The sequence below is a fragment of the Vipera berus genome, assembly GCF_964194415.1.
Source record: "Vipera berus genome assembly, chromosome: 2".
Taxonomy (NCBI): domain Eukaryota; kingdom Metazoa; phylum Chordata; class Lepidosauria; order Squamata; family Viperidae; genus Vipera; species Vipera berus.
Window position 1 is genome coordinate 79,194,014 of NC_138203.1, and position 14,281 is coordinate 79,208,294.

General features: G+C 39.4%; 1 protein-coding gene across 1 annotated transcript in view; it reads left to right on the forward strand.

The window, feature by feature from the left end:
- Positions 1-14,281, forward strand: part of CCDC171 (coiled-coil domain containing 171) — a 203,669-nt gene that overhangs the window by 94,565 nt on the left and 94,823 nt on the right. Inside the window, exons 18-19 of the mRNA XM_081319831.1 lie at positions 8,790-9,297; positions 11,248-11,364. Of these exons, the coding sequence (XP_081175957.1) occupies positions 8,790-9,297; positions 11,248-11,364 (625 nt within the window). The remainder of the gene's footprint in view (positions 1-8,789; positions 9,298-11,247; positions 11,365-14,281) is intronic.

A 14,281-nucleotide genomic window follows, 5' to 3' on the forward strand; every position in this document is an offset into this window, starting at 1 on the left:
AACTGATGAAGTGATAAAGTGAAGATGGTAGATAGTTTTGTTTATTGGGGGCAAGAATAAAGATGGGCAGTCTGATGAAGGAGTTAAGAAGAGGTTAACCTCAGATAAGTCAATAATAAACTTAAACAGGATCATAAAAGGATGAAGGTCAGTCTAACAGCAATAAATATCAGAAAAATTAAAGCCGTAATTTCTTTCAGTGATGCTATATAGTTATAAAAACTGCACTGTGAGAAAGAAGGACAGTAAAATATAGATGCCTCTGAATTATGAATTTGAAGATGGATACTAAGAGTACCATGAACTGTAAGAAGAATCAGTCGATTAGTACTGGGTGAAATAAAGACATTAACCATTAAGCAGAAACCTTCCTACTTTGAGCATGTGATGTGGGAACAGACTAGACTAGACTAGACTAGACTAGACTAGACTAGAATAGAATAGAATAGAATAGAATAGAATAGAATAGAATAGAATAGAATAGGTCACTGAAGAATACTGACACTAAGATCCCCTAAACTCCGCTGAAGATGTTATCTAGCCTGGTAATGAAATGTTCGGAAACCAACCCACAAGCTCGGAGAACGAACCTTCAATTCCAGAATAGAATACTTTATTAGCCAAGTGTGATTGGATACAGAGTGAAATTCTCTCCAGTGCAGGTAACTCGCAAGGGTTCATACAAAGGAACAGAGTAATATAATCGTAAGATACCAATAGGAGAAGGTAGTAAAAAAGATGGGAAGGATAATAGTAATACGGCCATACTACATGGGTAAATATCCTTAGACATAAGCCAGTACTGTGGTAATTAGGCAGAGTGATGGCGTGAAGCTAAAAACTGTCATTGTATCTAGCTGTTCTGACATGCAATGTCCTTTAGCGGCATCCTGAGGGAAAAAGAGGAAACATTTTATGTCCAGGATGTGAGGGATCTGTAGATATTTTCTCAGCCCTCTTGTTGACCTGTGCAGCATACAGGTCCTCAATGGAAGGCGGGCTGGTTGCTACTGTTTTTTCTGCAGTCCTGACTATCCGTGGAAGTCTGTACTTGTCCTGTTTGGTTCCTGTGTCAAATCAGACAGTTATAGAAATTCAAATGATAGCTTCAATAATTGATAATAATAACTTTAACTGGGGAAAAAAGATCAGCAAATTGAGGGAAGGAAAAGAAGAGAAAGATAACGGGTAAAGTAAAGGAAGAGAATCTAAATGAATGCTCTTGGAAGAACTAAAAGAGGAATGTTTCTCAACCGCACTAATTTTAATACGTGTGTAACCTAACTAGCTAAACGTGGAGCAGAAAATAGTTATTGAAAATACTGAACACAAAAACATTCATCTCAAATGTTTGTACGGCAGTGGAAGGATTGATGCATTTCTTTATTTTTTTTAAAAAAAAAAAGAATATTGTGCTTTCTTTCTTTTAAGAACAGTATCAGATTTTGTGCCGGACCTAGAGCTTATACAGTATTTACCTCCTAATGTCTGTGCTTTTTGAAATGGAACTTAGGGAAAGCCATGTAATAGAATGCATTTGTAGACTCCTAAGGATAAATGAGAATAAATTAATGTAAAATTAGACCTTGTATTTCTTTCTAATAGGAAATATTGATATCCATTTTGTTTGCACTTTATGTATTCGTTAGGTGTGTGCACAAATACAGTGATTGAGGATTATCCTCATCATTGTTGCAGCTTGTTTATTTGTTTTATTATACATACAACCCAATCATATTTCACACTTTTCTGCAAAGTGGTTAACTGTTGGCTTCCTTCCGTCTCCGTTATACCTTTTCTTTTTTACAAAGGATACTTGTTTTTCTTACAAAAACCACAGTAATGCTCCAACAAGCTTTCCTAAACGGAACGCTTCCTAGTACAATTATGGAGAGTTGCAGTCAAAATTTACATTTTATGCTAGAGACTGTTTTGCTCTATTTTGTTTTTTTCTTTTCTTCCTCCTCTTATTTAAGTGTAGCTATTCTTGCCCAGGAATTAAAAGCAGTTTTTAGCAATAGGCTAAATATGAAATATGAACTAAAAAAAATATTTTTAAGGCTTTCATGAAGGGAAACCATATAGTCTTTAGGAGACACTATAAGTGCTTTTTTCTCTCTCATAAACAGCTCTTAGTTTTAAAAGAATAGGGCTTTTCAGGGTGATACAGAAATAAATTTAGAGAATCTCATGTGGCCTGCAAAATCCTTCCAAAGGTCCACTCTGAATTGTATGAGAGCAATTCGGAAATAAAGTTCCGTTTGCTTATCAATGACAGACTCTCGCATATACATAACTTTTAATATACACATTAGAAAAATACAACATTACATTACTTTTCGACATAATCACCATTCAAATTGAGGCACTTGTCATAACGTCTTACAAGGTTTAAAATTCCTTAGTAGTAGTCGCTCGGTGCCAAATCTGGGCTATGGGTGTGTGTGTGTGTATGTGTGTGTGTGTGTGTGTGTGTGTGTGTGTGTGTGTGTGTGTGAGATCAAAAACATCCCAACTGAACTGCTTCAAAAGTTCTTGGGTGCATCTAGCGGTGTGTGGGCAAGCATTATCGTGAACCAACCACACTGGAAGTCAGCATGCCCCGAGGCTTGGTATGGATGGCTCGTCTGAGTTTTTGTAACTTTTCACAGTAGACTTCTGAATTGATGGTCGAACCATGCTCCATGAACTTCACTAGCAGTAATCTTTTGGCACCTTCATATTTGGTGGGATTTTCTATGGCACCACTTCCGGTGTGGTATTGGTTCACACCAATACCCGCACACTGCTGGACGCACCCAAGAACTTTTGAAGCAGTTCCGTTGGGATGTTTTCGATCATCTCTTCCATAGCCCAGATTTGGCGCCGAGCAACTACTACTAAGGAATTTCAAACCTTGTAAGACACTATGACAAGTGCCTCAATTTGAATGGCGATTATGTCCAAAAAGTAATGTAATGTTGTATTTTTCTAATGTGTATAATAAAAGTTCTGTATCTGCGAGTGTCTGTCATTGATAACCAAACGGAGGTTTATTTCCGAATTGCCCTCGTAGTATTGAATATAATAGAAGATGAAAATAATTGCTATAGGAAGTCATTAATAAATGTAATCATTACGTAAATGCAATTTCTCTTTTATGTTCTGCTTGCATTTCTTTTGTTTGAATATTTAACTACACAATAAAATCCCAGTCTGCATTTATTCTTCCAAGCAGAAAAGGAAAAGTTTTGACTAAGGAGAGGACTTATTTACGGTTCTTGAATCTTGCAGGACTTCATCTGTTTCTTCTATAACAAGTGACACGGGAGAAGCTGAAAGTATTTCTGTTCCTATAATCAGTGCTTTTTTTGTAAAAGAAAAAGGTGTCGGAACTCACACACGTCATACAACCTGCCTTGCCTACCTTACAAGTTTCCATCCAAAAAAGGTGCCGGAACTCCGTTCTGAGCATTCTATGAGAAAAAAAGCCCTGCCTATAATAATACTTCTACAGTTTGTTTACAAAATGGCAAGCACTCTGTGTAACAAAGGGAGAAATAATCAAGGGGTTTACGCCCCTTGTTAGTCTAAATTTCATTCTGTATGGTTAATTGAAAAACAATGAAAATCACTCATACAACTTCAAGAGGCAATCCACAGCCAACTAACTGGTATTTAATAAAAGAGGAGCAGTTGTTTTCCATAGGCCCTGTTTACAGCAAGCTATAGTTTGAAAAGAGAAAGGCTGGGATGTTGGTGTTGTTTAATGCAGATTCAAATCCCAGCTATAACAACGACTGAACACTCATGTCATGATTTCAAAGTACAAGGGGTGTCCCAAACTTTTGTGAAGATGAGGAAATTTATTGATAGGTAGTCCTTGACTTACAGCCACAACTGGGACAGCGACAGTCATTGCATTGACAAGTCAGGCCGGACCCGATTTTATGATAATTTTTAGGCGGTTCAACGAATCATCAGGTTGTTAAGCGAAGCTAATTTCCCCATTAAGGTTTTGTTTTTGTTTGTGTTTTTTGCTGAAAATCAGCAAAAAAAAGGTCTCATATCACAAATGTGTGACCCTAGAATGCTGTAACCAGTCATAAATTCAAGCTGGTTGCTAAATGCCCCAATTGCAGTCATGTGATTGTGTGTGTGGGGGAGGTGTGAAGCCATGAGTGCGAGGTAAGTCATAAGTCACTTTTCCCGAAGCCAGCATAGCTTAGGGTCCTTGTTAAATGAAGAGTTTACCATTTGGGGTCTCAACATTTTAAATTGTGAAGAACAGTAGTGTAAAGAGGGTTGTCATAGCCAACGCTATGGCCAGCCTTGCAGCCAGAATAGCTTTTGGATGGTTTATGGTACTGTAGTTACACAATTGCCAGTTTTTGGTTTGGCTAGCGTCAGCATGAAAATATTTTTTTGCACAGTCAGCATAACAGACCTTCTTGGATTTCACTTATACTATTTGTACAATCTTACGGGCTACTTTTGACTTTTCCCATACAATAGCTCATATCTGCCCAGGTTTTGTCCTCATGGCAAATATATTCATTTGAATGAAGGAAGATTTTGGCTCACTGTTTATATCTCCATACTCTATTTCCTAACCATTTCTGTGTTGACTTTAGCTTTAAAATCTGATAAAACCCGAAAAATGGCATGTTCTGGCTCCCATCTATAAAATAATGGCACTTTGGGGAACTAAAAGTAGACATAGCTCCTGCCCTCTTGACTGGCGTTCCTCCAGAGCAATAGTTCTTAAACTGGAATAATCTGGGCATAGTCTGGGGTTAATGGATCAATTTGTTTGTTTGAGAGATGCAGTTTGGGACTGCCACTGCCAAGATTCTTATATAAAGCAACACAGTCTGGGATTTTTTTTTTGAGGAGGGGGCGGGAATGACATTAATCAAGATAGGGAAAAAAAGGTCACCGAGACCAGCAGTTTAAACAACCACTTCTCCAGATGTTTGAGCAGTCCTGTCTCTGCTTTCTTTCAAGCAAGCTCTGAAAATTTAGCTTTTTCCCCAGGCCTTGAACCAGAGTGGGGTGTGTCTCCACTAAGGGATTGATTTCCCATGCAGTATTAGCACTTTGGCCATTCCTCTGCTTATGACCATCTTTTTTTGTGTGTGGGGGGGGGGTAGGAGGTAGGTAGTGTGGTTGTCCTGAAAGTGATTGTTTTTAACTTTGTATAGCATCCAAGATCAGTGAGATTTGGATGGCCCTAGAAATCTCAGTTAGACATTTTTTTAAAAATAACAACTTAGGCAGCAACCTTTAGTTCCCTCAAGATCATGCCCCCTGCCATTCCAGAGCAAATTTCCAACCACGGTCACCATTCGTAGTGGAAAAGCAAAGCAAAAGCAAAGTGCGTGAGGATTTCAGAATAGCAAAATCATTTTAAACAGGCTAAGATTAAAAATAACGAGAGAAAAACCCTTAGCTTTATAGACAACATAGGATCTCTTGAATGTACATTCAGCTACTGAATGTTGTTGTTGTTGTTGTTAGTTGCGAAGTCGTGTCCGACCCATCGCGACCCTATGGACAATGTTCCTCCAGGCCTTCCTGTCCTAGCTACTGAATATAACAGGGCAAAAACGGGGGGGGGGGGGGAGGAGCCTTTATCCCTAACTAAATAATTAATATTCTACACCATCTTTTCCCTTGAATGTAGAGAAGAAGACTGGAATCTAAAGGGCTTCTTCCAATAGGAAGTTCTTGTAGGAGATAATCAAACTGAGACCGAGGGAGCGGTCAAACGCATCATAAGTCACGATTCCCTGCTCGCCCACAAGAGATCTAAGTCTAGGTAAAGGTAAAGGTTCCCCTGCACATGCGTGCTAGTCGTTTCTGAAGAGCCAGCGCTTGTCCGAGGACGTCTCCGTGGTCATGTGGCTGGCCTGACTAGACACCAAAGGCGCATGGAACACTGTTACCTTCCCACCGTAGTGGTCCCTATTTTTCTACTTGCATTTTTACGTGCTTTCGAACTGCTAGGTTGGCAGAAGCTGGGACGAGTAACAGGCGTTCACTCTGTTACTCGGGATTCGACCCGCCAAACTGCCGACCTTCTGATCGACAAGCTCAGCGTCCTAACCCACTGAGCCACCGCATCCCTTTCGATCTAAGTCTAGCCCAACTTAAATGTCTCTCTTATCTCCTGCCCATTTCCTTTGACTGCTAGTTCGGCAGATTCTTGTAGAGAGCTTAAGCTTGCAACAAACGTTTATTGAATGTACATGGTTACAGCCAATTCAGATTTAATCCTGGATCTTGAAGAGCATTCCTTTGAGCAACCCTGGGATCTGAACCGTCCTACGATTTCCAGTTGTCATCATCTCCCACCTCCTTATTCATGAAATGAGGTGGTGATTTGGGGCATTAGTTGGGCTGTAGCTTTGAATGGAGTCGTCACTCGATATTCTTGTAATGATATCTCTGTAAAATATGTTCTCTCTTGTTGTGCGTTGTAATGAATATTAAGTCTTTATACTGTAGCTGATGTGCTTTAAGGCTTGAGGTTTTTCTTCACAATCATTTTTCTGCTTGTTGGAGTAGCAGTTTTTAGAGTTGTGAAAAGTAAAGCAATGTGTGATTGATAAAATAAAACAAAGAACGTTCTCTTGAAAATAAAATTCTTCCCGAGGCATAATTAATCTGTGAATATATAAGTAGGGGGTTGATTACAAAGTAATTAAAAGATCACCTGTACTTTCCTCTTTCCAGCTGCTACCTATCTATTTCTGTCTCTGCAGGTTTTCCCTAGTTTACTGTTCTCTTTCGCTAAACTAACTTATCCCAGCCATGTGTCATCTTTGCAAAGCAGGGTAATTGTTCTTCTGAATCTCATAGATCTTGCTTGTTGTCATCTGTACAGATAACATGATTAAAATGTGCTGTACTCTTGGATTTACTAGTCATAAAGTTAAGCAGGAAGGAATAATGGACACTTTCTTGTAATGAGCCAGGCCACAGCTTTAACTAAGTTAAGTCTTGGCCCCATTTTCTGATTGAGGCTTAATAATAATATTCCACGTAGGGGTGTTTTCAGTGCTACATGGAGATGCTAAAGAGTAAATCTAGTAGGGGCTTTGTATACAAAATAGGTGCTTGATCACTGAACCACCAGCCTTTTCCATTTATTTGGAAATGTTGTAATTAGGAATACCAATTCTATGAAATGCTTCTCACACACAGTTTGGACGAAGGTCTGTTTCTGAACAAAAGGCAGCAGTGGCCAAATCTCCAGTGACTAGGGGAGAAAAGAATAACAGAAGTTTAATTTGCTCTCTACAGGTTGGATGGGATTTCAAGCATCATGTTGCTTCCTTTAACGACTCTCTCCTCCAGATGTGCTGAGGGAATGGTGGATCAATACTGAATTGAGTTCTTTGAGCGCTCTCCTGTTTGAAATAGCTTCAGGACCAGGGTCCATTGTCGAAATCACTAAATGTAAATAGCTTTCTCTATTGGAGAAGGTGAAGAGATTTTGGTCAAGGTAGTCCTTGACTTACAATCACAATGGGGACTGGCCTTGCCGTCATAAATTGGTGCAGTCATAAAATGAGATGCCAAATGACTGTGAGAACTTAACAATGGCAAATTTGTGGGCATTGAGAATACCTATCCCAATCCAAGCCATTCCGGGAGTAGTCTCTTCCAACCCCAGGCCTCAGTAAGGTAAGGGATTGCCTCCAACTCTCCCTACCGGATTATCTCCCCCCATCCCTGCCCCTTAGCTGCCCTGCCCTGTCCTGCACTCAGCTCCAGAATTACAGGTAGTCCTCAACTTACAACCATTGAGTGACTGTTCAAAGGCGCTGAAAAAGGTGACTTCCAACTGGTTCTCAAATTTATGACCTTTGCAGCATCCCCACGATCACGTGAACAAGATTCAGGCCCTTGGCAACTGGGATGAACACATGATGGTTAGACACTTTCCATTACAGAGGTCAAAAAGGATATGTGAGGGCGGGGGAGAATAGGCCAGTGGGGAAATTGAAGCACCCCTCGGGTTGAGCTGCCAGGCGCTCCGATTTTCATCACATGATCACAGAGGCACTGCAGTTGCTGTAACTACAAGCACAGGCCATCAGTCTTTTTTTTTCTGCACCGTCATAACTCTGAATAGTCACTGAAGGAATGGTCGTCATCGAGAACTACTTTTTGTATTTTAAATATTACAGCAACAGTAACCTCTGTTTGCTGTTGTAATTTTTAAAGTCTCTTTTGTTCCCCAGATGTGCATCTTGACCATTGCAGTTTACAACCACTTTCCAGAAGATGGCATTTTGGGATAGTTGACTGATAATGCCATTCAGGTTGAATCTCAGAGCTCGATCATGTATTGGCAGAAATATATTTTTGATATAGCCAATGTGTGATGTAGTACAGAGGTCCCCAACCTTTCAAGTTACATGGAGGGAAGTTTTTCTGTGGACCAAAGGGGGCGTGGTTTTGTGTGCTACCTGCATCCCACAGATGGAGCCTTGCTTCTTTGTGCGGACTGGTTGCTGGCATGCCAAGGACCGGTACTGGTCCACGGACCACGGGTTGGAGACCCCTGATGTAGTAGTTGGAAGTTTGGACTTGTTTTCAAACTTCTTCCTGACTATGAGAATCATGGGGTAACTTTGGCCTACTCAATCAACTGTCAGCCAAACACATTTCACAGGATAAATATAAGAAAAGTAGGTCAGCTTCACTTACTGCAGGCTGGTCAGCAGTAGACCGATCAATTCTCATTCTGTAGCTATGTTTTGTAGAAAGTTAAAATCTTTTTCCTCTATCCAATACAGAAATACCAAGACATGGCAGAAAAAGCCAAAGACAAGTTCTCTGCTATTGAAAAAGTCCAAGAGCAATTGCTCCTTGAGAATTCACACCTTAAAGCCTTGTTGACACAGACACAGAAAGAACACAGATCTCTGCTAGCAGCTTGCGCGCTGCTCGCTGGGGCACTGTATCCCCTCTACAGTCGGTCCTGTGCCCTGTCGATCCAGAGAGATGTTCTTCAGGATCAGGTCAACACCTGTGACATTTTCAAGCAAGAAATCAGGACACTGGCCAGTGCATTGTGTGAACCGGAGGAGAGGAAGCAAAGCAGCAGCAAGGTGAAGAAGAAAAAGCATTCCGGAAGCTGGATACATCTTTTCCGCAAAAGTGTTATTGCAGTCCTGGCTGCTCACAGGCTTCAGATTTTAGGCCAGTCCTGCAGCTCCCTTTTCTCCTGGGTAGATGGGGTCAGAGAAGGCATAGGAATCCCTGTCTGGATTGGAGATTCCAAGGATGTGCGTAATCTGTCAAGTAAGATAACAAGCTAATTTTATATATTTTACCTCAAACTACACTTTTGGTACTTAAATAACCATCATGTTAGGCAAAGGAGGAAGCCGATGCTTCACAATTGGAAGAGAGAAATTATGTTTAAAATGTCGAAACTAAATTTGCTAAGTTAATTAAAACAACTGAAGCCCCCCCCCGGTGTTGGTGTTAAGTGTACTGGAATGTTCATTACTGAATTGATAGTAAACGACCCGGATTAAATTGCATTTGGATGAGATCACATGCAAAGTAAAAAAAACAAAACAAAACATTTATAAACAAGGATGCTTGTGTTCAAATGTCACATTAAGGTACAAAGAAGGAAATATTTTAATAGTAATTTTATTAAAAGTTACCATTAAAAAGGCGAACTAATAGAAACTAAAAATAATAAAAGAAAAAAAGAGGAAGTGCAGAAAAGGAAAAAAATGTAGTAAACAAAGAAAAAAAATATGTAGCAGATTTTCCCTTTCATCACAAGTTTAATCAAATTTTAGTAACTTAATCACCTTCTCTTAAAAAACAACAAATGATTTCTTTTTCCTATATGCTATCTCTTATCTGTAAAAAAAAATAATAAAAATCTTTAAAGCTTCATTGTTTCAGTCCTGATCATCAAACATCCTTGCGGCAAGATGGGCAGAAAACAAATTAAACCAACCAACAAAGGGTTACCAAAGATGATATCATAAATATTTTAACTTTGATCAAATAAACCAACTTTATATTCCTTCCTTTTACTTTTACCAATTTTATCTGTAGTCCCTTCAAATAATGTCCTAGAACTTAACATTTTCATTTTTTTCTTTTCTCACAAAATTCTTCAGTGCTTTAACAAACCTCTTTTGTCAATTTTATGTGAAAAGGCCACTCTCTTTGGTTTTTTATTTATATATCCCTTTTAATTATTGAGAGATCAGTTGCTTTCTTTGATATGTTCAGTGTAGCAGCTTTTTCCATATCATTCTTGTATCCTGTCATTTTTAAATCCAGTTTCAGATCAATATCAGTCTTGTCAAGTAAAACTTGTTCCTCTTTTGTAACTTCTTTAAAACACAGTCTTTCTACAGAGGGTGGCACTCTTAAAATTAACTTGTGGGTACATTGTTCAAAAATGAATTTGTCTATTCATTCATTTTATTTCATGTGAAGCTTTATCTCCATCACAAAATCTATATTTACCATGGAGGTATTTGATAACTATCCTTTTAACTTCTGGTTTCATGTGGAAATTGTTTGTTTCACCTTTCTTTTAAATATATTAGAAATATTTTTTGTCCATTTTTTGGAATTGAAATAACTTCTTTTCCAAGAACAAGATGAAAATTAAGAATCCAGAAAGGATTTTAAAGTATATTTAAATTTATTATATTAAAATCAAAATTAAATGTGTCCACTACTGATTTCATGCCAGGCTGTAATGAATTGTGTAAATAATATCAGTCTTGTCAAGTAAAACTTGTTCCTCTTTTGTAACTTCTTTAAAACACAGTCTTTCTACAGAGGGTGGCACTCTTAAAATTAACTTGTGGGTACATTGTTCAAAAATGAATTTGTCTATTCATTCATTTTATTTCATGTGAAGCTTTATCTCCATCACAAAATCTATATTTACCATGGAGGTATTTGATAACTATCCTTTTAACTTCTGGTTTCATGTGGAAATTGTTTGTTTCACCTTTCTTTTAAATATATTAGAAATATTTTTTGTCCATTTTTTGGAATTGAAATAACTTCTTTTCCAAGAACAAGATGAAAATTAAGAATCCAGAAAGGATTTTAAAGTATATTTAAATTTATTATATTAAAATCAAAATTAAATGTGTCCACTACTGATTTCATGCCAGGCTGTAATGAATTGTGTAAATAATGGGTGTCTGTTGCTATAGGATGAAACAGATTTAATTTTTTTTCTCTCATTTTGTGATGCAGGACAACAAAAGGAGCAGATGCGTTGCCTTCAAGCATTCAGTTGGTTTACCAGTTGTGAACTTCTTACTTTAGTCCTTAGTTCGATGGCTGAGCTACAAGAAGTAATTAGCAAGGCAGGTAATGTCTGGGTTTCTACATTGGTCTTGTCTTGTCTTGATAAATCAATTCCTTTTTTAAAAAAGGGACAATGTTGATAGCATAGACTACTGTTATCTAGAAGTAAGCGAACTGGTGATAATTATAGTTGGATGTTGGATGTCTACCTCTGCGAAGATCTGAGCTGGAAAGTTAATACAACCCAGGTGGCCAGAAAGGCCCAACAGAGGCTTCACTTTCTCAGGGTCTTGCGGAAGAACAGGGTAGAACAACGGCTTATGACCCTCTTTTACCGGTCTACTATAGAGAGCGTCCTCTTGTATTGTATTGTGGTTTGGTATGCTGGTCTGACAGCCGCGGATAGGAAGGCATTACAGAGGGTGGTGAGCACAGCACAAGACATTGTGGGCTGTCCCCTGACACCCCTGGATAACATCGCCAGGGCTCGCTGCCTTGGAAGAGTGAGGAAAATTCTCAGGGATGACTCACACCCTGGACGGTATCTCTTTACTCTCCTACCATCGGGTAGGAGATATAGGAGTATAGCCAGCCGCACCAACAGGCTGAAAAACAGCTTTTATCCGTGGGCTGTTAGGCTTTTGAACGGGAAATAATTTTTATAAACTTTATGCATAATTGACTTGCGAGGCCGGTGTGTTGTGCAGTTAGTTCACATGGTGTAATAAGATGGAGGGTTTGTGTCACTGTAAGCTGGGGGGTGGGGGCATGAAGGGAAGCTCAGCCAATCTCAATGTTGTACTTTGACAATAAAGGTTCATTCATTCATTCATTCATTCATTCATTCATTCATTCATGTTCTAATGAGTATTTTGAAGAACCAGAATGGTCCAAATCAATGAAGAGTTTTATCAGTAGCTACAAGGAGAAGATGAGTCTGGCGAATCAACTCATAATTTGGTTCCCCCTTTTTTATTGGGCCAGGATAAGTGTTCAGCTGTGACCATTGTAATTTAAGAAAAGAGTTCTCAAACTGTCAGTTAGGATTCCCTGAGCAGTTTGACAACTTAGAGGGAGACACACATTTTTTATTTTGTTTTTAAGTCAGGCCCCTGCAGGAAGAATGGGAGCACTGCCAACAGTTGCTTGGACTCTGCTCAGCCCACTGCCTAAGCAAGCCAGCTGCAGACTTGCCTAAGCAACGTGGGGGTTCATTTTGACCGTGTCCCTTCTTTGTTGGCCCAGGTAAAGCAGGGAGGCCTTAGGTTTTGCCCACGCAGGTGTGCAGTGAGTAAGGTATAGTATATATTTAGTACCCCAGTGTCTAAAAATCCTTGGCTTAAGCCATTATTTCAGAGTTCATTTACAGAGTTCTGCACTGACAAGAGATTGTCAATAGTGCCTTTTCAGAGGGTTTTTTTTCAAAATGGAAAAATAAGGAGTTGCAAGAGAAGATGTGACTTCCTTTAGAAATACAGATGGTTTTAATAATAATAATAATTTTAAAAAGCTGGATAGAAAAAAAAGCATAGGTTCGTGGCTCTGCTCAGCCACTCCATGTAATAGTAGTGGTGATAAGTGCAGCAAGAATAAGCGATGCAAGAGTGTTCTGTGTTGTTGGCAGTTAACATCTGAACACCTCTGGGTGTTACAATTGGCAACTTTTAGAGGCCAATACAGCAATGGAACACATGACATCTTGGGCTCATCCACACATCCGCACTATGCTTATGCTCCGTAAATGATTGTCTTATATACCCGAAAACTTGAGGGAATTAAAAATGGAGATGAAAAGGAGATACTGCATAAGCTAGCGAGTGTTAAAAAGTCCAGCAATAAAGGCCATAGTACACGATAGGTATTGAGCATCTAGCAACATCACAAGAATGTCTTATTTACGCCAAAGACTGATACTTGCTGACTGGGGGGTTGTGGCTCAGGGGCTGCTGACAAAATATGCACATCCATTATTCTGTGTGGGATTCTTCCTGCCCAGGTGGCCTGTTTTTTTTTTCAGTTCACTCCTTGAAGCCATATTTTAGGTGACTGTGGTCTTAACTGCTCAAAGAAATGTTGTGTTTTGGCACGCCTGTGCAAGGTGACAAATATTTACCCTTTGCATCGGCTCTGTTTGGTCAGAATGCATTTCTTCAACAGCTTGGGGTGGGTTGGTGCTGGAGAGGATTGCAGTTTGTTGAAACATAGTTGGTCAAGCAAAGATGGAATTCTATCTCAGAGGGATAGAATCAAGATCACGTGAAGTACTAATACCACTTTACAATGCCTTGGTAAGGCCACACCTGGAATACTGCATCTAGTTTCGGTCACCACGATGTAAAAAAGATGTTGAGATTCTAGAAAGAGTACAGAGAAGAGCAACAAAGATGATTGGGGGACTGGAGGCTAAAACATATAGGGAACGGTTGCTGGAACTGGGTATGTGTAGTTTAATGAAGAGAAGGGTGAGGGGTGACATGATAGCAGTGTTCCAATATCTCGGGGGCTGCCACAAAGAAGAGGGAGCCAAGCTATTCTCCAAAGCACCTGAAAGCAGGACAAGAAGCAACGGATGGAAACTAGTCAAGGAGAGAAGCAACCTAGAACTAAGGAGAAACTTCCTGACAGTTAGAACAATTAACCAGTGGAACAACCTGCCTCCAGAAGTGGTGAATGCTCCAACACTGGAAGTTTTTAAGAAGAGACTGGACAGCCATTTGTCTGAAAAGTTATAGGGTTTCCTGCCTTAGCAGGGGGTTGGACTAGATGACCTCCAAGGTCCCTTCCAACTTATTATTATTATTAATTCCACTGAGGGCTCCAGATGGCACATCTTCAAAACCATCTTCAATGAGGCAAGGAACTTTATCTTAAGTTAATGCGTACAACAAAAATCCATAATTTGAAGAAGACTGCAAGTAGTTTCATGCATCAAAGGGCATTTGGGGCTTGCTTTTAAACCACAGCCAACTTTTGTTTGACC